Source organism: Ursus arctos, unplaced genomic scaffold (assembly GCF_023065955.2).
Source record: "Ursus arctos isolate Adak ecotype North America unplaced genomic scaffold, UrsArc2.0 scaffold_8, whole genome shotgun sequence".
NCBI classification, from domain to species: Eukaryota; Metazoa; Chordata; class Mammalia; order Carnivora; family Ursidae; genus Ursus; species Ursus arctos.
The window spans coordinates 49094404-49118724 of NW_026623100.1; the positions used below are offsets into that span (position 1 = coordinate 49094404).

The window sequence follows — 24321 nt, forward strand, 5'->3', positions numbered from 1 at the left end:
TGAGAGTATTGGTTGGGACAAGGAACCTACTTTGTCATGAACATTATGTAACCGTAGACGCATGACTATGGCATCCATTAGTCCTGTCATATAAGTACCCGACACAAAGAGGCTGCCTTAGATATGAAGTCCTGTAGACTTCAGAGACCCTCCTTTCAGACGTGCCATATATTTTGAAATAGTGACCACCAGTGCACGAATGAAAAGGTTTGGGGGCACCTTGCTGGCTCAGTCAGTACAGCATGTGATTCTTGATCTCGGGGTTGTAAGTATGAGTCCCATGCTGGGTGTGGACATTACCTAAAAACAAAAAAAACCTATAAATAAATAAATAAATAAATAAATAAATAAATAAATAAATAAATAAATAGGATTTGAAACCAGCTGCTGAAATTAGGAGCGAGGACTCTCATCACTACACACAGTGACCAGCTGGGGAAAACCCAAGTGACCTAATGCAGCAGAACCACTTCCTTCACCAAGGGAGCCTGCCCACCTCTGGACTGTGACCTTAGAGACAGAGAAATCTTGTCATATTCCATCATCTGTATTTTCAGATTTCTGTGTAACAGCCAATTTGATTGTTTTCTGATTCTCCTTGGTGTCCCCTTTCAGTTTTATGACATCGTTTATTTTCACTATTTTGTTTTGAATGCAGCACCTTTGGGATACAAGCATCTTGTAGGATTCCTCTACCTATCTCAACAGGCTGAGGGAGTTTGGCTGTCTCTCCTGTCTGACATCAAAGCAGAAATTCCAGATCAGAAGGTGTGTCAGTCCTGTGGGGGAAGATGACTATGGCCCTGCTGAGCCCCTGGTCTTCCAGCTCTCGTTGCATTTCCTTCCACTGCTTTCATCATCGCTTTCCATCATGATCATGCATTTATCAATACTCTGAAATAATTGACTCAGTGTTATAAATCCCATGATTTGTGGGGTCCGGTCTGCTGCATTTCTATATACATTTTGCCACACACTATCAAAGTACTGGAACTGACATATTAGATTTAACTGGACTTGCCATTATATTCATTACCTTGGAAGACGCAATCATCTGGAATACACTTTGTTACCTATAAACAAGGTTAGGTGTTTTGTGAAACCAATCACTCTTTCTTGTATTATATGTGTGATGACATAATGTGTGACCAATATCTACTTCAAGTGACACTCTGAAGCATTCTTTTGAATGGAATCTGGTCAGTACATAAATTTTCTATACATTTCCAAAAAATATCCTAGTCAGGGTCTTTTTCAGTTAATGACCACGTCCTGTGAAAATAATGCATTTGCTTATTGCTCAAAACCTTTCCTTACAGCAAGAGAGCACCAAATTCATCACATCTAAAGCACGGTTTGGGTATACTTAACATTTCTACCATTTTGGAGAGAAAGAAAAACCTCAGCTATTTAGGATTTTCATGTCATATAGAATGGTAACTTTTGTCTTTGTCATTACTTTTTGCTGTTTCCTTTCAGAGCCCACTTTTGAAATTGAAGGAAGCCCCTTTTCACTCAGGAAAATGTAATTGAAGGAAATCAATGACACTTGGCATTGGAATCTTATAATTACTAAGCATTTGCAAATGTTTATTTTAATTTTATCAGAATTAGACATTTTTACTGATTTTTCTCACCCACACGCTCCGAGGGCAGCTTGTGTAGGTCCCTCTCTGGAACATGTTAACGGAGAGGATTGTGTAAGTAGTAGAGAAGTAGAAAAAGGTTAAGTGAGAAAATACCAATATTACCAATATTAGCAAATCAGATCCTGTGGGAAATATAGCCCACAGTGTTCGTCCCCATAGGTGGTCACTTTTTCACCACAGACCTAGGTCACTTGTCTGGTTACTAGAGCAACTATGTTTACTGGAGAAACACCACACACCGGCGGGATTAGGTGGGGGGAGCCCTTGTTAGCTCTTCCTTTCACCTCATGGGACAGGACCCCCTATGCTCCCCTGCTGCTTCTGCCATGCCAGGCTGGGCAGCCGGCGGGGCCTTAACGTGTGCAGCCTGACGCCCAGCTGCAAGCTGCTCCCCCGGGTCCTCCAGCTCCTTCCTCTGCCACAGACTCAGAGAATGTCCTGTGAGTCCCCAGAGAAGCTCCGCACTGGGGCAGCTGGACCCCCAGGCGGGGAGGTTTGTGTTCGGGCCGGATCCACTGTGGGAGGAGACTGTATACCTTGCCCGCAGTAATAAACTCCCAGATCATCAGCCTCCACCCTGCTGATTTTGAGGGTGAAATCTGTCCCTGACCCGCTGCCACTGAACCTGTCCGGGACCCCAGGGGCACGGTTGGAAACCCTGTAGATCAGGCGCGTTGGAGCCTGGCCTGGCTTCTGCAGGTACCAACTCAAATAGGTGTTTCCATTACCATGCAGGAGGCTCTGACTGGCCTTGCAGGAGATGGAGGCCGGCTCTCCAAGGGTGACGGGCAGGGACAGTGGTGTCTGTGTCATCACGATTTCCCCACTGGATCCTAGGTAAGCAGACAGAAGTGCCATGATCAATACATATATATTTAGCTATTTTCATCGTTTCCATTTTGTTGTGTATTTTAACTAAAATTCTGCTTTTCTTTTTTACTGTCATTATTTGAGATTTCACACATGCACCAAAAATGCACATTCAATAATGATCCTGAGATTTGTGAAGTAGAGAGAAGCCTCTGAACATTGCCCAACGCACCCCCACCTTATATGGCGGGGGGGGGGGGGTCTGGAATTCCCCCTTCTGGAATCTTCCTCACTCTCCCAGATCTACACATTACCTTCCCAGCCCTGGAGGACAAGTCACACACCTCCTACAGGCACACACAATACACTTGGACAGCAGCGGTGCCCCCACAGCTCACCTTCCCCACCTCAACCTCTTCCTCACCCCCCTGTCCTTACCAGGGAACCAAAGCATTAGCAGCCCGAGGAGCTGAGCAAGGAACCTCATTCTGAGAAGTTGAAGTGAGGAGTCCTGGTAAGTCAAAGCAAGATTCAAGCTGGCCTTTATGTCCCACTTGCCAGGACAGGTCCTCCCTAGGGGACACTATGCAAATATCCTGCTGGATGCAGCAGTGTGGGAGGGGCAAGGAAGAGGTGGGAGGGGCCTGGCTTTGAGCAAAGGGACATAAAAGGTCTCCTGTGTTTGGGAAGAAACCAATAAAGTGCAGTCCATGCTCCCTGCAACAGCGGGAACAGCAATCCCACTGTGAAGTGTGGATCCCGGCAAGGACCCAGTGCTTATGGTTCCTTCAGTCTGAGCAAGCGCCAGAGAGCTGATCACACACGTGTGTCCTGGGTCCATCTCTGGAAGGTGAACGCCCTGTTGCTCACATTCATCCTCCCAGTCTGGGTAAGGAAGCAGCCCTGCTCACGAGTTCTGGTCATCAGCATTTCCCCCAATAACAGTTTGGAGCTGAGCTAGTTCAAGAGTTTTCTCGTAGCCTTTGGCATCAGGTAAAGTATTAAGAATGGTAGAATCAGGTGTTAGAAATTGTCTTTTCCTGAAATTTTGTGAATTAAATTCACTCAATGCACTGAAATAAATGAAGTTGACAGGGAGGAAATGTTGAGTCCGGTCTAGAGAGACCTATTAGCCCAACGTGAGACAATAGAAAAGGTAAAAAAAAAAAAAAAATCACATCTCAGTCTGTTAATGTGAAAACATGACATTTTGGGAAACGAATTGTTACAATATGGTGCATGGTCCGACATGCTGATCTCACTCCATATGCACATCTGGATAAACAGATGGATGAATCCAAGGTTTCTCAGAGAAATAATTCCCTTCAGATGATGGGAAATAAAGAAAAAGAATGGATTATATATATATCAAAATAGTGCTTAGAAGTACTCTGCCCATAACTGACTCCTTGTCATCAAGTAGAACCAGGTCCTCTGAGGCCACCCGCAGTTCTTCTTAGCTCCGTGGGAGCTCCTGAGGCTGTCACCTGCCCTGTAGGCTGGGGAACCACAGGCATGAGTCTGCAATTCAAAGGGAGCTTGCCCTTGTGAGAAGGGGAATGACTGCATCCGTTATTTTAATACTTCAGAAAACCTGGACCTGTCACTGGAAAGTCCTGGGTTTTCATTTAAACACGGTCCCTATGGAATAGGGAGCTGGGTCAGAGCTGCTCCGGGGTGTCCGTCTACCACACCCGCCTTTATTAAATAGGAAAATAACCTGACTTTACTTCTCATATCCTTCCGATGCCGGTCATGTTGAACCAAACAGCTCCTGAAAAATCATACTCATGCAAATTGCTTTTCTCCTGCAAGACGAATTCAGGAGCAAAGAAAAAGATAGATTTTGCCATCTGATTATATGTTGGGTATTTACCCCAAAGTCAGATTTAATTGGCCAAGAACACGAGTTAACAATGACAGCAATAGGTAAGATTCTTCAAGACTGTTTGGCCTGAATGTCTTCTGGGAAATCCTCAATGATACCGTTTTCAAAGAATGCTGAGAACATAATTGAGCAAGAATTTTGTTGACCTTTCGACTCTGAGCTCTGGGGCAAGAATCCTGGTCGCTGAGTGAAGCTGTGTATGGGGCAGGTGTGGAATACATATGTCCTACATGTCACTAGTGACAGTGAAATGCTTTACCCCTTCATTCTGCTCCATTGCTTTGGGTTTTTGGTTTTCTTGGCCTGGTCCTTTCTTAGGATTCTGAGGAGAGTGACTCTAGGTCTCCCTTCTGGCCTCTGACGTCACCTATACAAATAAGTGTTTCTGTGATCAGGTAGCTGTCGGCGTCCTGACAGTTCCAGCCTCCCAATTAAATACACCAATGAAAGATACTAGAGAATGAAGCAGGGAAGGAAGGAAGGAAGGAAGGAAGGAAGGAAGGAAGGAAGGAAGGAAGGAAGGGAGGGAGGGAGGGAGGAAGGAAGGAAGGAAAGACTCTTTATAAATTGTAAACCTAGTTTTGTAGATTATTTTCAAATGTACTAAATATTGTTTCTATACAGTATTATTGGTTAAATTGTGTCCCACCAAAATTATGTGACCTTTTAGTTCCCAGTACTTCGGAATGTGACATTATTTTTAAAAGAGTCTTTGGAGATACATAGAGTTAATTTTAGTGTGGTCATATCATGGTGGGCCCTTCATAAATATGATTGGCCCTTCATCAATATGATATCAGAAAGGGAGAAAGGACACAAATTCCTAATTCTAAGGAAGAATTTCTGTCTCTTGTAAATAAACAAAGTATGCTGGGGCCTGGAGAACAAAACTGACCAGCAAGCTCCCTGAGTCACTTCACAGCACCTAGAAGTAAGACTTCATATGGGTGAAAGAACGAGGAACATGAGGTCCAGCTTGACCAGCACCCACTGAATGAAGAAGGACTTAGGCAGGTGGGTCTCATTGTACTTTGTCTCTGTTGTCAGATGCTGTTGGTTTGAGGTCCACAAAGCTGGAAGCCAGTGTGTGACTGTCTCCTTGGGGTCTGAGTCTGTCATCCTGCAGTCCCTTTATGGGGGATGGAGACTGTGTCACTGTTCCTCATTCTGTGTACTGTGTTCTCTAGACTGTGTCAACCCAAACAGCCGGGCCCACACTGCTTTGGATGAGGTTAGAGACATGGAGGCCTGGTCACCTCCTGGACCCAAAGGGAGGTTCTTCCTTCTGATTACAGTAGAGTTTGTTTGTCCTTGAGTGAGATCAGCCTGCCCAGCAGGGAGCTCCCCAGCTGCAGGTGGGCTGGAGCGGAGCCCTGAGCCCTGAGTCACCTGTGACTGGAGCTGGTGGCCTTGCACAAATAACAGCAAATTGCCAGCCACAAAAGGTAAAATACACAGACAAGCTTTCTGGTGGCAGGGAGCTCACGGAAGGCTCTGTGCTTGTGCTTACTCTCTGAGTGTATACGTTCTTTCAAACCACTGAGAGAAACAGGTATGTTGACATGCCCGACTTTTCTGGATCCTCAAGACCTTACGATCCCTCTGCCTTATAGCAGTCTAGTTTATTGGAATAAATATAAAAAAATCTTTAGAAATACACCACTGATTCGTAAGGATAACTGGGGAACAAAAATCTTTAGAAATACACCACTGATTCGTAAGGATAACTGGGGAAACAGTGTGCTGGAGATGAAGGCTTTTTTTCTATAAATGTTAAACTGTCTGCTGATCCCAGCTCACCCACAGACTGACTGAACAGAGGAAGACGGTCATCTAAACCTGCTTCTTCTCCAGACTGTCAACTCCCGTGGGCAGCAGCACCACCAGAGGAAGGAGGTCTGTGTGCAGGGCTGTACCACTGTGGGACGGTTTTGTAGAGTTTGCTGACAGTAATAAACTCCAGCATCGTCAGCCTCCACCCTGCTGATTTTGAGGGTGAAATCTGTCCCTGACCCGCTGCTACTGAACCTGTCCGGGACCCCAGAAGCCCGGTTAGGAAGCAGATAGATCAGGCGCTGCAGAGACTGGCCTGGTTTCTGCAGGTACCAGTTCAAATACGTGTTTCCATTACTGTAAAAGAGGCTCTGACTGGCCTTGCAGGAGAGGGAGGCCGGCTCTCCAGGGGTGATGGACAAGGACAGCGGGGTCTATGTCATCTCGATTTCCCCACTGGATCCTAAAGTAAGGAGAGAGAAATGCAAGGTTATATACAAACTTTATGAGCCATTTTCAGATTTTTTTCCTTTGTTATTTATTTCAGAGTAAATAATTTTTAAATGTTGATTTCTACCCTAAACTATCTAGTTTCAAAAAGAACCCAGGATTTGCAACATACAAAGGGGCGTCTAGAAGTCACCTACACCATCCCTCTCCTTTTGTGTCACAGTCTTCATCCAAGCCCAGAGCCTTCCTTGTTCTTTCTGGAATTTTCCTCAGTCTCATGGATCTAAACATGCCCCATCCTGGAGAGCAAGATGTATGCATCTAACATGTAGACAAATAGACATCATAAGCAGCTGGGTCCCCGGAGCTCACTGTCCCCACCCCCTATTCCTTTCTCATCTCCCCTCTGTCCTCAGCAGGGATTCAGAACATCAGCAACCCCAGGAACCAAGCAGGGAAAGTCATTTTGGGAGGTGAACTGATGAGTCCTGGTAAGTCAAAGCAAAGTGAGAGCGGACCTTTTATCTCAGACTTGAGATAAAACGGCCTTCCCAGAGAAAAACATGCAAATCCCCTGTGGGGAAAGAACCGGCGGGAGGGGTTGGGGAGGCTCTCCTGTGAGCAAAGTAAGCTCAAATGTCTCTGCATTTGAAGGAAACCAGTAGAGTTAAGATCTACGGTGCCTAAAGTTAGAGGCACACAGTTACATGTGCCCGTCTATTTTCTCTACCAGTTTTCTGGGTTTTCAGAACTTTCTTAGTCATATTTACATCTTAGTGGGGTTGAGCTGCCACAAATATTTGGTGATTTGGGGTTTTCTCTTATGTTTGTCTAAAAGGCTCTGGGTTTTGTCCTTTTTCATTTCAATTGAGATAAAATACATACAGAATAAAGGGCAAACATTTTCAGGGCACAAGTGGACAGTGACAAGTGGTCACTATTGCGATGAAAATACCGAGTATTTCAAATTCTCCAGAAGCCTCCCATGTGTAACCTTTCAGTCCATAACTACTCCCAACCATGCTCCCTGTCCTTCTGACTTCCTTCACATCTTTTCTTGAGTTTGCATATAAATTGAAGAAATTCTGTTTCTAGCTTACTTCTAGTCTCTTTACTTCCGAAGACTGCCTTTACTTATTTTTTTCAGATGTTGGTTCTGTTTCAAGCTGCTGTGTCATAAAGGATCTTGTGAAAGGAATGAACTTCACGCTACATGACAAGGGATCCTGAGATGGCCATTTGCCACACAATGGACTGGAAGATATGCTGTGTTTCTGTTCCAGTAAACAGTGAGGAGCCATTGGAGATGGGAATGCAATGGAATGGATAGTGGCAAGAAAAACCTTGATGAACTCCTGGAGGAGTATAGTCTACATGTGAGAGCTAAAGTAATGAAGCTTCTAGAATAAAGCCCAGGAGGATAACTTCAGGCTCTAAAGGTAAGGCACATATTTATTATGTGGAACACACATAGACACACACAAAGTTAAAGGAGAAAAAAAATGGATAAATTAGACCCCATCGAGATTTGAGACTTATTTTCAAATATATCATTAAGAAAGTTAATAGACATTCCTAAACATGGGGAAGATTTTCCAATGCATGTTTTTGACAAAAGATCCTTTTCAGAATATATAACAAAAGATATTCTCTCTCTCTCTCACCGCTCTATCTATCTATCTATATCCGTTTTGAACAGGTGTTTCCCAAGATATCCAAATAGCTAATGAAAAACATATGAGAGGTTACTCAACATCGTTACTCATCAAGGAAATCTACGTCTTAACTACAATACCACTCAAGATCTGCCAATATGATTATAATAAAAAGTGTGACAACACCAAGTAATGCCACGATTTATAGGCACTGGAACTTGTACTCACAGTTGATGGGGCAGAAATAGAGACGACCATTGCTTACTGAAGCCAAACCTACATGATTCAGCACTTCCCTTCTGAGGAATGTTCCCAAGGGAAGGGAGTGTGTAAGTCCACAAAAGACATTGCAAAAACGTTCCTAAAATCTTTATCAATAACAGTCTCCAATCTAGAAGAACTCATAGATTGAAAAATGAATTGTGATAGATTCCTATACTAGAGAACTTCTCCGCTGTAAAAAGGAATAAATTATGGCCACACCAACAACACGAGTGAAGTTCGAAAAACATGTTGTCAAAGGAACCCGAAAAGTACATACTGTCTGATGTCATTTATGTGAAGTTTAAGACCAGGAAACAGAGCCCTGGTGGCCGCTGGTGCCGGGCGGGGGATGGAGTGTGGAGGGGACTGCAAGGGGCATGAGGAGCCCTTGGGATGTTGGAGGCAGCGGCCCTCTGGACTGCGTAGCACTTAGAGGAGAATAGGAGTATGTGTATATTCATCTAGGTGTATATTTAAATTCACTTTATATAAGGAATTTCACTTTATTGCATTTAATATTCTCTACTTTTTGAATGAATGTGTTAATTAAGGAATAGGACTTACGAGTCTGAAAATCAGAATTTTTCCCCCATCTTCTTCCCTAAAGCACTGGTGCCTTGAGGAACCAGAGCTCAGAGAACCCCTGATTTCTCGTCCCTAGAAGCTGATTGTGTGACTGTTTGCTCTGGGTGAGTAAGGCCTTGGTGCCACCTGGAGCACAGAGCACGTCTCCAAGACTTCAGCAAACGGCAACTGGCAGAGTAATCACTGTCACGCTTTACTGTCATCAGTACTATTACTGTTATTCTTACTATTATGATCATTAGTAGTATTAGGAGGAATATTTTCCTGGATATAGGCTCCTTTTCCTGCTTGGTTCTCTGTCTTAAAACAAAACAAAAAACCCCGCGGAGTGTTTCTCAGGGAAGGGATTCAGAGACGACGCTGCAGACAAACTCCTTTGCGGGCCTGACTTAGAGCCCTCCCTGATAGAATTCACTGAAGGTTTGGTTGTTTTGTGTTGTTCAAAAAGGAAGCTTTTGAAGGACAAAGTCCTTGCAGGCCGTGACCCTTGAGCCCTGAGAGCCCTTCCCCCAAAGCAGCCCCTGCAACGATGAGCAGAGCACAGAGCAGAGCGCAGCTGCTGGAACCGCTGCCCTCCCCCGCCAACCAGCCCAGGGGGAAGGTTTTTGCTCGGGGCTGTAGCACCGTGGGAGGGAGGGTATAATCCTGCTGGCAGTAATAACTGGCAGCATCCTCAGCCTCTACTGTGCTGATTTTGAGGATGAATTCTGTCTTAGACTGAATCGCGGAGAACCGGTCTGGGACGCCAGTACCTAGGTTATCAGCATCATAGATGAGAAGCTTAGGAGCCTGGCCTGGTTTCAGCTGATACCAGCTCAAGTAATCGCTGATGCTGTCATTGGCCCTGCAGGTGATGGACACGCTCTCTCTCAGGGACACGGAGAGGAAGGTGGGAGACTGGATCAGGCTAGTGCTCCCGCGGACGGCTGGGAAGGAAGCAAAACACAAAGTCACCATTGCTTACTTGGTCCCACTCCATTTTCCTGCCAGAAGATTCTGGCTGCCCTGCTCCCCTAACCTGAGAGCACCTGGGTCTCTGAGGCGAGGGGAGACCAAGGTCAGGGATCCACAGAGGCAGGAGGAGAGGACTCCCACCATCTCAGGGGTGTCCCCTGCACTCCCCTCCTCACCTGGGAGGCAGGACAGCAGAAGGCAGAGGAGCTGGGTCAGGACACCCATGTTCGATTCAAGGCCCTGCCTGAGGCTCTTTTTTGCACCGAAAGTCTGAGCAGCCTATTCATGGGATTCTGAGGAGCAGAAATGGGCTCTGGGGAAAATATGCAAATCACTGAGGGCTCGGGCAGGTCTGGCTGCAGCTGCAGAACCAGGGTGTCTGGAGGGCTCAGTGCCTCCTGGGGGATCACAAAGACGCACGATTCACGTCCAGTCCCGGAGGAGCTTCTCCCGCTGTTTGTAAGAAAAAAACACCTCTCTGGGGCGCCTGGGTGGTCAGTCAGTTAAGCATCTGACTCTTGATTCTGGCTCAGGTCATGATCTCAGGGTCCTGGGTTGGAGCCCTGCCTCAGGCTGGGTGCTCAGTGGGGAGTCTGCTTGAGATTCTCTCTCTCCTTCTCCCTCTGCCCGCCCTCCCTCCACCTTGCACTTGCTCTCTCTCTCTCACTCTTCTCTCTCTCTAAAATAAATATATTTAAAAAAAAGAAAAAATCACCTCTAATTTTTCTGATCCCTATATGCCCTCATAGCTCTAAATTTTATGCGTCTTCTAAAAACAAGAAAATAATAGAACTAGGATGACGCTCCAAGACTTAAATTTTTGTATGAACAGTTTTCCCTGGAGAATTCATGAGCTCTCATCTTCTAGGGATGGGTATGAAATGCCAGTTTTATCCTGATATGTTACTTAGACTAAATAACGGTGAGCCATGGACAAAAAGACAAGAGAGCATGTCCTCGGATCAAACCCATGGACTGCCTCTTCAGGCACTATGCGGTAGAGAAGGCTTACACATTGCAGTCTATTTCCATGGCCAATATTAGTCTTTATTTTGGAGGTTAATGTCATTTGGGTATTAACTTTCTCTGTTTTCTATTTTTACTGTTTCTCATTCTTCTCATCATTTGTTGCTGATCATATTCTCATTTATTTATTTATTTATTTATTTATTTATTTATTTGACAGAGGGAGAGACAGCCAGCAAGGGAGGGAACACAAGCAGGGGGAGTGGGAGAGGAAGAAGCAGGCTCCCAATGGAGGAACCCAATGCGGGGCTTGATCCCAGGATGCTGGGATCACGCCCTGAGCTGAAGGCAGACGCTTAACGACTGAGCCATCCAGGCACCCCATATTTGCATGCCTTAGAGTAACCCTAAGTTCTCTTTTGACTGACACAGTCCCAATGTGATTTTTAACATTTAATAACACCCTCTTTTTGCTCTCACAAGTAATCCAGTTTGGATGAAAATTTATACGATAGCGCTCTATTCTGATTCTTTTTATTCCTAGTTTTCTAAGACATTTCTTAACTAAGAATTAGTAATGACTTGTTAAATTTTATCAACTATATTTATAACTACTATCAGCATGATCAAACATGTATTTATATATTTTTAAAATATATATTTATAGTTACATCACCATATAGATACACATATACAATCATCACGGAACATGAATACACGTATTTTTAAGTACGTGTCACTTTAACAGATAGATACATGCACCTATATGTATATTACACACATATGTGCATAGTTTTCCATGAATATGGTAATTTTTAACTTTGTATTCATATATTATTTTGTTTTAATTTCTTCTTAATATCTTTATGAACAGATTGCTAAATACTCATATTGAAGACATCCATTTTAATAAAATGCATCTGTATACGTGTGTAGGTGTATAAATATTGTATTTGTCACCTTTTGCGTGATGATTGGTAACAAACCACTCACAATCGAGTGGCACACGATACTAAGTATTAACTTCAATATTCACAGGTGTGCGTGTTAACAGTGGTTTGGCTGAGCCAGGCCCGGCTTAACCAGGTGCTTCTGCTACATGTCACAGAGATGCTTTCTGTCCTATGGATAGTGTTTCATCTGGGACCAAGATGGAAGGGCAGTGATTGCTTATTCTTTCTTTTTTTTTTTTTTTCTTTTTTAAGTAATCTCTACACCCAGTGTGGGGCTTGAACTCACAACCCCCAGATCAAGAGTCACATGCTCTATCAACTAAGCCAGACAGGCACCCCTGCTCTGGGCGAAATATTCTAATGGCAAGTTTCAGAAGTGAACAAAATCCCCAAACCAAGCTGCTCAAGGGACTTTAAGTCCAATTAACTCCAACACGGGGGGGTGTATATTATATATATACAAATATATTTAATATAATTTATATGCTTTTGCCTTCGTAATTCTTCAAGTTTCTAAAAACCTTTAATCTGTTAAATTTTCAAAGTATTCCTCAAACAGTTAAAAACAGAACCTACCATCCAGTTAATTGCACTACTAGGTATTTATCAAGAAAATACAAAGTCAGTAGTTCAAAGGGATACATGTATCCCTAGATACGTAACAGTATTGTTTACAACAGCCAACTTATGGAAGCAGGCCAAGTATCCATTGAGAGATGAATAGATAAAGAAGATGTGGGATATTATCAGCCATCAAAAGGAAGGAAATCTGGCCATTGGCAATGACATGGATGAAGACAGAGAGTGTAATGCTAAGTGAAATAAGTCAGTCAGAGGAAGACAGCTACCATATGATTTCACTCACATGTGGAATTTGAGAAACAAAATAAATAAGCAAAGAAAAAAGAGAGAGAGAGAGACAAACCAAAAAACAGCTTCTTAACTTAGAGAACAAACTGATGGTTACCAGAGGGGAGAGGGGTGGGAGGATGGGTGAACTAGGTGATGGGGAGTAAGGAGGGCTCTTGTTGGGAGGAGCCCAGGGTGAGGTATGGAACCCTTGAATCACTATATTGTACACCTGAAACTTATATGACACTGTATGCTCACTCTACTGAAAATTAAAATAAAATAAAATAAAAATAAAAACAAAGTATTTGATCATGTCATGCGCAGATACATGTTTTTCAGATTATACCATCATAAAAATGTTTTCAAATCTAGTTTTGTGTCAACTGGAAAATAGAGCTGAATGTGGTTTCAACATACAGCTTTAAATAGAAATTGTCTTAAAGGGCTTCATTGGAAAAAAAATCTTTTTAGCTGAAGAAAACATTCTCTAAAACAGCTGCTTAAACATTCTGTAGATCACCTGGTAACTTGTTAAAAGTTCCCATCTCAGGGTCTAAGGTGACCCGCGATTTTGTGTTGGTAAGAAGTTCTCAGTGATGCAGATGTTTCTGCAGGCTTCTGGGAAAACGTCGAGGAGAAAGTTATTTTCATGTTAAGGAAAAAGAACACAACATTAACGGTTAGTCTTATTTTTGTGTGTCAAAAACGTTCTTCATTTATTTGTCAAATGATTGCTATATATTTAATGTAATTTCCTCATTTTCTGTTTACCATATAACTCAATAAAGTTTCAGGCTATGATCCCAGAGTTGCTGATAATACTTGGAAGAACATTCAAGTATATCATGGGTCCATCTTCTAGCCAGAAGAGCTCTGAGAGCCGGGAATTAGTGACTATAACTGGTCTGCCTCCTGTCAGCCACCCATCATTGCCATCCCTTCTGGAAGCACATCTCCCCCTTTTTTTCTCTATAGCTTCCTTCAGAGGTGCCCAACGAGGCAGCCTCACTAGAATGTGGGGGTAGAAGAGGAGGATTTGATACTACCATCGGCAGCTGCAGGCAGAGTGGGCAAGGTGAGGACCGGAGAATCATCTGGTGAGGGCTGCAGAGGCTAGAGCAGGAGCACCTCCACCCCCCGGGCTTCCCGGACAGGCCGGAGGACCACATGGTTAGGCAGCCTATACTTTCAGGGGCGACGTGCTCTGACTTCCCGGGGGAGCACCAGGGAATCACCCATTTCTAGCACCTCTTTTCCTTATTATCACACTCCCTAGACTTTGAAAGCTTTTGAAAGCTTATAGTTCAGAGTCAAATTCTATGAATTTGAGACATTCCTGCTTGGAATACCCAGAGTGGCTTCTTTTTTGCTATATGAACCTTGGCTGATGCCATAACCCACACTCCTCAGGTGTAATCATCTCCGTCTTGATCAAATCAGGAGAAGCCCCGTCACGTCTGTGCTGCAGGACTGAGGGGGAAAGGGAGTCACTCAGGGGGCCGAGGAGCCTCCTTGCCCTTCTCTCCAAGTTCCCAGTGATCTCCCAAGCGGGGCCGCCCCTGAGAAACTCTTTGAGCAGATGCAGGCAGCCCAGCCCCTCACATCTGCTTCCCTGGTGGTTTATGTTCTGACCGGTAACACTGTGGGCGGGTTGCTGTTATACTGAAGGCAGTAATAGGTCCCAGCGTCTTCAGGCTCCAGGCTGCTGATGGTGAGGGTGAAATCTGTCCCAGACCCACTGCCACTGAACCATGATGGGACCCCAGTTTGCAACTTGGATGCTTCGTAGATCAGGGGCTTAGGAGCTTTCCCTGGGTTCTGCTGATACCAGGTTAACCACCTGTTAGCATTCTGACTGGCCCGACAAGTGATGGTGACTCTGTCTCCCAGAGATGCAGACAGCAAGGATGGGGACTGGGTCATCTGGATTTCGGAACTGGCTCCTGAGATTGGAAGCATAGAAACAAATACCCACGTTATGAATCATGTTATAAGAGGCCTTTGCAGGCAGTGCTGAGTGGACTGGCTGCATAAATTCCCAGGGTTCTCCTTCCTCACCTGGGAGCCAGAGCAGCAGGAGGCCCAGGAGCTGAGTGGGAACCTTCATGTCCATGCTGTGTCCTGGCTGAGACTGCGTCCTGCACAGGGTGTGACCTGCCTGTTACTTAGTGTTCAGGGAAGTGGGCTGTGCTCCAGTGATATGCAAATCAGCAGGGGACAGAGCATAACTGGGCACAGCCCAGGGTTGAGTTATCTCAATAACCGCACAGATGCAATAACCCTTCTGCCCTGGGCAGCATAGACATTTTCACAATGTGTATTCTTCCAATCCATGAGCATGGAATGTTTTTCCATTTCTTTGTGTCTTCCTCAATTTCTTTCATGAGTTTTCTGTAGTTTCTAGAGTACAGATCCTTTGCCTCTTTGGTTAGGTTTATTCCTGGATATCGGATGGTTTTGGGTGCAATTGTAAATGGAATCGACTCCTTAATTTCTCTTTCTTCTGTCTCATTGTTAGTGTGTAGAAATACAACTGATTTCTGTGCATCGATTGTATATCCTGCCACTTTGCTCAATTCCTGTATGAGTTCTAGCAATTTTGGGGTGGAGTCTTTTGGGGTTTCCACATAGACTATCATGTCATCTGCGAAGAGTGAGAGTTTGACTTCGTCTCTGCCGATTCAAATGCCTTTTATTTCTTTTTATTGTCGGATTGGCCTAGCTGAGGTTAGAACATCTAGTACTATGTTGAACAGCAGCGGTGATTGTGGACATCCCTGCTATGTTCCTGACCTCAGGGGAAAAGCTGAGAGCGAACGATATTCACTGTGGGCTTTTCGTATATGGTTTTTATGATATTGAGGTGTGTTCCTTCTATCCCTACACTGTGAAGGATTTTAATCAAGAAAGGATGTTGTACTTTGTCAAATGCTTTTTCTGCAGCTATCGAGAGGATCATGTGGTTCTTGTCCTTTCTTTTATTTATGTATCACATTGGTTGATTTGTGGATGTTAAATCACCCTTGCAGCCCAGGAATAAATCCCACTCGGTCCTGGTGAATAATCCCTTTAATGTACTGTTGGATCCTATTGGCTAGTATTTTGGTGAGAATTTTTGCATCCGTATTCATCAGGGATATTGGTCTGTAGTTCTTCTTTTTGGTGGGGTCTTTGTCTGGTTTGGGGATTATTGTAATCCTGGCCTCATAGAAAGAGTTTGGAAGTTTTCCTTCCATTTCTATTTTCTGAAACAGCTTCAGAAGAATAGATATTAATTCTTCTTTAAATGTTTGGTAGAATTCCCCTGGGAAGCCATCCGGCCCTGGACTCTAGTTTGTTGGGAGATTTTTTATTACTGCTTCAATTTCCTTGCTGGTTATGGGTTGGTGTTAGAAGCTTTATCATACTTAGGAAGTTTTTCACTTGTGTTGCCTGGTGGGACAGAGCACTCAGAATGCAGGAGGACACAAGGCTTAGCTGGAGACAACAGGTTAGCAACGGCAGATACTCAATATCCGGGCACTTACTTACACATCACGGCACCCACACTTCTTTATTACTCTTCTCCCTCATTGCATCTCTGGATGGTCGTGACGATAATTTCTTATGCCAAGAATAGCAGAAAATTATAGCAAAGAGGAATCTCTGTGGCCTCAAAAATAGTCATAGGCACCAAATAAAAGGAGCCTGTACAAGATCTTAGAGTATCTGGGATTGTATTGACGGATGCTGTCTCAGAGACACAGTAAGAAAAGTGTGTCATGAATCTTAAAGAGACCAGAAGAACTCTCTATTCACAGGACAGCAGACTGGTTCTGCCCCATGGCCTCCAGGGAGAAACACCTCTTCTGCAGGCAAATTTGTGCTGTTCTGGTCGAACCTGGACACTGGGGGGTTATTGCATTTTAAAAAATGAAAGAAAAAAAAACCAACTTCTAACACCAGTTTTGGCATCCAGAGGTGGTTGCCTCCATAAATATTTTTATTCTAGAAATCAAGAATTAATAGAATTCTGAGACCTTATCACAAGATAAACATTGATATAATCCTCTTTGCTTCTGTCAGGGCTGGGCTTCGCTTCGGGACTGGTTTTTACAATAACGGGACCCAGGTGCAGTGTCCCCCAGGAGTCCCAGGCCAGACTGCACAAATTTGTCTGCAGAGAACATGTCTACCTGTGAGGACTGCGGGACAGAATTAGTATGACAAAAGCTCAGAAATCCAAAGAAATTTTACAAGGTCCTTGCATTGGGTGCTTACACAGCTTTTAAGACACAGAGTCTTCTTCTTTGCTCTGATAGCCTGATGCCCTTGGTGTGATAAATCATTAGCCTAGAGAGAGAACCCAGGATATCTACAGGTTGTTCCTCTCAATATTTAAGAGTATACTGATCAACACATGCATGCCAAGAACCTACTGAAGCTGGAGAAAAAGCTGCATGAAAGTATTACAGGGAAAATTTATCAGAGCTCACACAGGGTCAGAAAGAGTTGTGTGCACCAGCGAGAGTAGAAAACCTCATGATTCACAGGGCATCCAGCTGAGGACTCAAGGAGTCTTTGCCTTGGGAGTGGGCAAATTACCCCTGGACAAAATGCTATTCTGGTCCCACCTAACAAAGCTTAAAAGCAAGACCTGAGTCCATCAGTTGCATCCAAGTGGCAAGATTTGATATTTCAGAAAAAAAAAAGATTAACAACTTTAGCTTTAGAAATTGTCTAAAATGTAGTAGTGTGGGAAAAGAATACTTAAACATGAACAGAGAGAGCATCACTGACAAGTTCAAGCAGTCTGTCCCATGAATAATTGGGGTCTGGAGAAGAAAAAGTGGGGAAGTACAAGAACATTTCGAAAAAATATTGGCTAATTTTTTTTCAGTTTTAAGAAATCATTATCAGGACTTGCACAATTAAAAATCTAAAGTCCGCTTGAAACCATGTATTTGGTGGTTGAATATAGAAGTGCAAGGCAGATTGCACAGAACTTCCTCCATGGTCCTGGTGCAAAGAAGTTTCTAGAAGTGGAGTTGTCTGGGAGAATGTAAAAAAAAAAAAATTGTCTCCAAAGTGAAAACACATTTTCAGGGGTGCCTGACTGACTCAGTCAGAAAAGCATGCAACTCTTGATCTTAGAGTTGTGAGTTCGAGGCCCATGTTGGGTGTAAAAGTTACTAAAATAAATAAATAAACTTAAAAAAAAAGATTTGAAGACAATATATATTTATTTATTTAGCAACCAGTAAGTTTGCCTGTTTTGAGTGAGACCCAGAGAAGAAGAACACTCTGCAGTGAGGACAAGCTGGAGAGGACTTTATGACCCAGCAGGGCGGTGATGCTTAAAGTGCCTTGGCACATGGAGAGGACGTTTGGAGCCTCCAGAAATCTCCAACAGGAGAAGCACTGTACGCACCTCTAGCGTATTGGAATAGTGCTGTGATCACTTCACAGAGAACAACTCTCTTTTTGAGATAGGTCCTGGCTTGCTCTTAAGACCTGGAGAGACTCCACGTATACAGAGCCTAAAGTAGCCACGTGACCTAACCTGCATGAACCGAGCGGTGACACCCAACAAGCCATAACTTACGCATGCACAGCAGTACCCTCTCATCAGGGAGAAGTGGGACATACAGGCTAGGCCTTGATGTAGGCCCCAAGGCACACAGGTAAGTTGTTCAGACTCTCGTGGCACCTGCACTTGCTGATTGCTCCCTTTCCCTCATCCTCATCTTAATGTGGATTCTCTTCAGACAGTTGACCATAAAAAATAATAACAATTCAGATCCAGTGTATGCAAGATGTGCATAAATTGAAATCAGAAGTAGAGTTTTACAGGCTGAAAGACCACTTTAAGAATAGTCGGGGAAGAGCATGTAGGAAGAAATTCACCCACTGGGCAGAACTCGGAGTTGGGTTCTCCAGTCCACTTTACTTCTCATAGAGATAACCTGAATCAGAGTCTTCACTCATTCAGGGGAAGTGATTAACAGTGTAGTCACATGGTCAGAACCCTGGGTAAAGCAAGACTGGGAGACTGACGAGAAGGAGCTCAAAAGTAGAGTTCGATGAGTAGACAGGCTTTTGGCCTGGCCCCATACCGTGAGAGTATTTGTGTCCTTTGCAAATGCTCACTTCAACACACGCCCTGCTCCAGGAGCTCTCAATCATCAGGCAGAGTCGATGACCAACTGCGTGGATGTCAGGTAGCCTCTTATCCAGACACCCCAGTGCCTGTTCATTGAGCTCGGGCATGAAGTGGCCGTGGTGGCAAGGAAGGAGGCAATGCATGGGCTCCACAACATGGACTTGCCCTAACCAAGACTTACCCAGCTTTTTGACTCTAGGTAACTGCCCCCCAAGACAAAGGAAGAGATCAATACTGATCCCTGAACTCTCACTGGGGCTTCAGGGCCTGGGGCTTCTAGCTAGCTCCCTGGTGGCTATATCCCTTCTCTTTCCCTTACTTTTTAAATAAGATGTATTTTTAGTGATCAACCTGACAATTTGGTCTTTGAATCACCTAATATAAAAGTGATTGTGGCTGACCTGGAAAATAAATAAGCATCCCTTTCCAGGGAAGAAGGAGATCATGTCTTGAGTTTTACTGGAATCATGGCATCGTGTTAGCTAGATAGATGCATGATGGCATTGGACTTTAACTGGAAACATAAACACTGGTAAACCAATGTTTTGGACATTGGAGGACAAGGAATGGGGCCAGATTGCCTATTTGTCTGCGTAACATCATTGCTTTGCCCTTCTACATCCTTATCTGCCTCACTTCCCACAATCCCTTTCCCTTATGACTCTAGATTTTGTTTGGTTAATAATAGAAGGTGCTTGTGTAAGATCCACAAATTGGAATAGCACGGGAAAACCTTACTCTCCAGTGGTATTGTGGGCCAAGGTATATGCGGCCACAGATGGCTTTCTTGTAATTCCTGCAGTGTATCATGGCTTCTGAGACATCTCTGGGGACTCATTTACTTTGGAGCTGCTACTGAAATCATTTGTGGCAGACTTTCCATGATTCAGGAATTTCTTGATTTGAGGAACTCTGGAAGTGGCTTCTTTGACCTTTCCTCCTCAGACTCCCCAGTGTTCAACCCTATAATACCCTGGACTAAAACCGACTTATTTGGAAATTCTATGAAGGCATCTGTTTTCCCAAGAAAACCCCAACTCCATCTCTTTTTTAGCACAGATTTTGCATCTTTGAAATAGGTTCCCTTATTTAAAGTCTTAAGATGCCCATTAACTGCTTCCTTCATCCCATCACATTCCTCCTGATGATGGCAGGCATTCAAGGCACAAAACGTTTTTTCCTCATTCTAGTCCCATAGGAAAAAAGGAGTCCTTAACTCCCGTGTTTTTCTACTATTACTTGGAAATCCTTGTGTAAAGTTATAATATATAACATTCCTAATTTAAAAATAGAGTCTGTATGTTTAATAAACATAAAACATGCTTTCGGTTTAATAGAAATTAACTGGCTCAAAAATTCACATAAAAATTAATTGATGCTTCTAAGGGTACAATTTCTAATTACAAACTTAGCAAAATGGTATGTGAAATTGGATACATAAATTATAAAATACCACAATTCAACTTGTTCTGAGAAGCTCTAAACATTCAAAATAATGTTATCAAAGTAGATGTATAAAGGGGAAAAAAACCTGAAAGAATGAAAAAAAAAAATAAGGAAGGAAGGAACCCACATGCCCGCCATCTTGTGCAGTGATCCCTGTTGAAGGGTGTAGATTATTATTTTATCAAGGAAAGAGTGAATCACCTTTATTTGAGCTCAGCAAACCTTTCTGCTCAGCAGCTGTTGGGACACCAAGCAGTCCCCTTGCCTAAGAGGAAACAGCTAGAACCACAAGGCCTCCCTGGGTGACGAGTTTGAGCATATTATGTTTGTGTTCATAGATGTAAAGTCGTGAAAGCAAGTTATGTATTTGAAAAAATCGTCTCCAATAGCTTTGAATTGATGTTCACACACCGAATCTATGAATTTTACTGAACTAGCCTAGGGCTCTAGAACATTGATCAATCACTTTGTAAACGAATAACTTAGGAGCCTCTCCTCGTTTTTTGTGACTTGTAAACTAAAGTCACTGGCCGGCTGCAGATGGTGAGTTTTTCTCCTGGAGTCATAGACTCAGAGGCTGGGAACTCGGCCAGCATGATGTCCCCTCTGGCCCCAGAGAGTAAACATGACACGAGTGTCTCCAGTGTTCTCCAGATTGAAGCCACCACATTCCCAGCAGAGTGAATCTGACTCCTCACGCCACAGGGTGGGTACTGTGCTGTCTGCCCTGGCCCCTCAGGGACTCTTCCTCCCAGTGATTTCTCTGCCTGCGGCCACATCCCTTTCACAGCTCCATCCGTCAGGAGGTAGAGGCTGTATGCTCAACCCTTGATTCTGGGCTAGCCTGAGACCTTCATGGTTAATAGAATGTGGTAGACAGGCTGTTGTTCTAGCCCCAAGCCCAGGCTCAAGAGATCTTGCATAATTCCTCCTCAGTTTCTTGGCCCCTACAACTTCCCTGTGAATAGGACCTGACAGGGCTGTTGGAAGATTAAAGACCATGTGGAAAAGAGTCCAGATGCCAAAGATAAAGCTATTCAAGAGTGGCCTACGGCCAGCCAACCCTCCACAGTCCATAGAATTGTGAGCTGAGTAATGACCAAACATTCTCAAAGCAGATGAAAAAGTCAACCCACAGATCCAAGAAGCTGAACAACCCACGAACAGGATGAGCATAGAGAAAACCACACTTAGGGATATCATAATCAAACTGATGAAAACTGGTCATGAGGACGAAACCTTGAAAGAATCCAGACAGGAAAAAAAAAAAGTATCGGAGAACAAGAAAAAGGACTGCACGCTTCATGCGTAGCTGACCCCAGGACAGCATCTTCAGGCACTGAAGGAAAAATATGTTAATTTAGAATTCTATTTCCAGGAAATATATCCTTCAAAAATAAAGGTGAAATAAAGCCATTTAAAGATGAAAAAGAAACAGATACTTTGTCACCATCAGAACTGCACCACAGAAAGGCAAAGGAAAGTTCTGGCAGAAGAGAAATTTCACCAGATGGAAACACAGAAGAAATGAGGAGCACCAGAAATGGTAAATGATAGGTACATATAAAAGATTTGTCTTCTGGGGGCGCCTGGGTAGCGCAGTCGTTAAAGCGTCTGCCTTCGGCTCAGGGCGTGATCCCGGCGTTATGGGATCGAGCCCCACATCGGGCTCCTCCACTGGGAGCCTGCTTCTTCCTCTCCCACTCCCCCTGCTTGTGTACCCTCTCTCGCTGGCTGTCTCTCTGTCACATAAATAAATAAAATCTTTAAAAAAAAAAAAAAAAGATTTGTCTTCTGATTTACAGTTTCCTGAAAGACAATTGACTATTTCAAGCAATATGAAGAAGAATACATTGTGAGTTTTAAAACATATGTAAAAGTAAATGCATGACAAAATAGCACAAAGGTGGGCATGGGGTAATGACAGTAATTAGTTACACGGATCTCACTGTGTAAGGGAGGAGGGGGAATATTAGCTTACAGTAGACTGGGACAGCTGGCAATGCAAACTGCAACCCGTGGAACAAGGCTTTTCAACGTGGACACTGTTAACATGGCAGACATGAAATTTCTTTGTTGTGGGGACCGGGCCTGTGCATCCAGTGGCGTGACAGGGGGTGCAGTTTGGGGAGAAGCATTCATTCACAATTGCCAGTGGATGGTGATAATAAAAGTTGCATTATTATTACTATAGAAATTTCTACAGTCAGTTCAACCCTTTAGAGCCTGCACCTGGGGGTGGAGGTCTCCAACCACCTCTCCCCTTGTTGTGACTAAGAGGCGACCCAAGGCTCCCAGCTGACAAGAGTACCAGCTGGCAGACAAGGGGTGAGACCAGCTTAGGTCTTTCAGTCCAGCTGACCTTCCAGCAGACGGCAGCTGCGTGAGTGAGGCCCCGCAAACCGGCAGAGAAACCACCCAGCCAGCCCGCAGCATCATGAGAAATAACGAGTTGTTGATTTAACCCTTTAAGTTTTGGGGTGCTCTGTTATGCCATCATAGATAATAGAGCAGCAATAAATTAATCCATCTAAAGCTTCTGTCTAGATCGCTGCTTGGCTCTATCGACCTCCACATTTCCTCCCTGTAGATCTGGTTTAAATGGGAGACAATAACTCTCCAACGTGCCCCTGCCTCACCAGGTCAGAAGACACAGATTCTGAGAGTATGGAATCTCAAATCTGGGTACATCACTCCTCTCGTGCTGTGGCCTCCTGCAGGAAGCAGGTGTCTTCGTTCAACAACGGGCATCCACAGCCCAGAAGGGTATTTTTGTCTGGGGGCCTGTCACTGGGAGAGGCCAGAGGAAGTGCTGCTGACAGTAATACACTCCCACGTCTTCAGTCTCCACTCCATGGATGGTGAGGGAGAAGTCAGAACCAGAGCCGCTTCCCCGGAACCGGGACGGGGTTCCGGCTGCCCGGGCAGAAGCCCCGAAGACGAGCAGCCTGGGAGCCTCGTTGGGTTTCTGTTGGTACCAGGCCATGGAGGTACCTACCTCCATGTTACTTCTACAGGTGATGGAGGTGAAGCTGTCCTGAGATGCTGCCAGGGTCTCTGGGGTCTGAGTCAGGACGAGGAGCCGCCCCCCGCAGCCTGCAAGGACCCCCCAGCAGGGCAATACAGTGTATTACTTCAGTCAAAGTTTTCGAGGAAACATCATTCCTCAGAAGAACCATGCCATGCTTAAACCTGACTAGGAGTCAAGTGTCCCCAGACCTTCCCACCTTTGCCGGTGTCCAAGAATTCACACAGTTTTCTTTTGCGGTGTCCTCACTCCCAGGACAAACCATGAAAGATGATCCAACAGGGCACAGCCCCACCCTGAGAGGCCAATGGACACATCCCTCCCTTACAGCCTAAGCGGGTCCCCGGTGAGTCTCCAATGGCACGGTGGACATGTGGTGGGAGCACAGACAAGGGTGCTCCATGGGCCTCAGGGGCCAAGGGCAGGTTCAAGGCTGTTTGTGCCTCTGCCTCATTGTCAGCCTTGGGCTCTGTGCCTGGATTTCCTACTAAGAGTTAAGTCAAAACCATACTATATATCCCACTGTCCTTGCCCGAACCCCCCTTTGAGCCCAGGTGTCAAAGGCTGAAGGTCCACTCCCAATCAGCAGCAGGAAGCATGCTTACTCTGAAAGCCCATCACCAGGAGACAGAGGAGCTGGGCCTGGAGGCTCATCTTGGAGTGTCCCCTGAATCTGCTGCGTCTGGATCGAAGGGCAAGAAGGATGGAGCTGGGCAGGTAGACAGTGATCCGGGCTGCTCTGGAATGGGGCCCCAGTGCCCCAGGGTTAAATAAGCACGGGTCTCCTTGGAGTCAATTTGCATGTCTGCAGGCCTGACAGCTCTTCTCCCCTGCCTCTCAGGCCCAAAGGCTCCCACCGCCTGCAGCTGGAGGGGTGGCCAAGGTGATGGAAGTGCCTCAGGTCCC

At 44.6% G+C, this 24321-nt stretch overlaps 3 gene segments (V, D, J or C); all 3 read right to left on the reverse strand.

Annotated features, from left to right (window-relative positions):
* Positions 1–9485: 9485 nt before the first annotated feature.
* Positions 9486–10286, reverse strand: LOC130543103 (immunoglobulin kappa variable 1-9-like). The segment is given in 2 exon segments: positions 9486–10000; positions 10205–10286. Coding segments are annotated over 2 exon segments (564 nt in total).
* A 4133-nt stretch (positions 10287–14419) lies between these two features.
* On the reverse strand, positions 14420–14912 carry LOC113242745 (immunoglobulin kappa variable 1-5-like). The segment is given in 2 exon segments: positions 14420–14742; positions 14858–14912. Coding segments are annotated over 2 exon segments (378 nt in total).
* An 8212-nt stretch (positions 14913–23124) lies between these two features.
* On the reverse strand, positions 23125–24069 carry LOC125283189 (immunoglobulin kappa variable 3-15-like). The segment is given in 2 exon segments: positions 23125–23483; positions 24021–24069. Coding segments are annotated over 2 exon segments (408 nt in total).
* Positions 24070–24321: the final 252 nt, after the last annotated feature.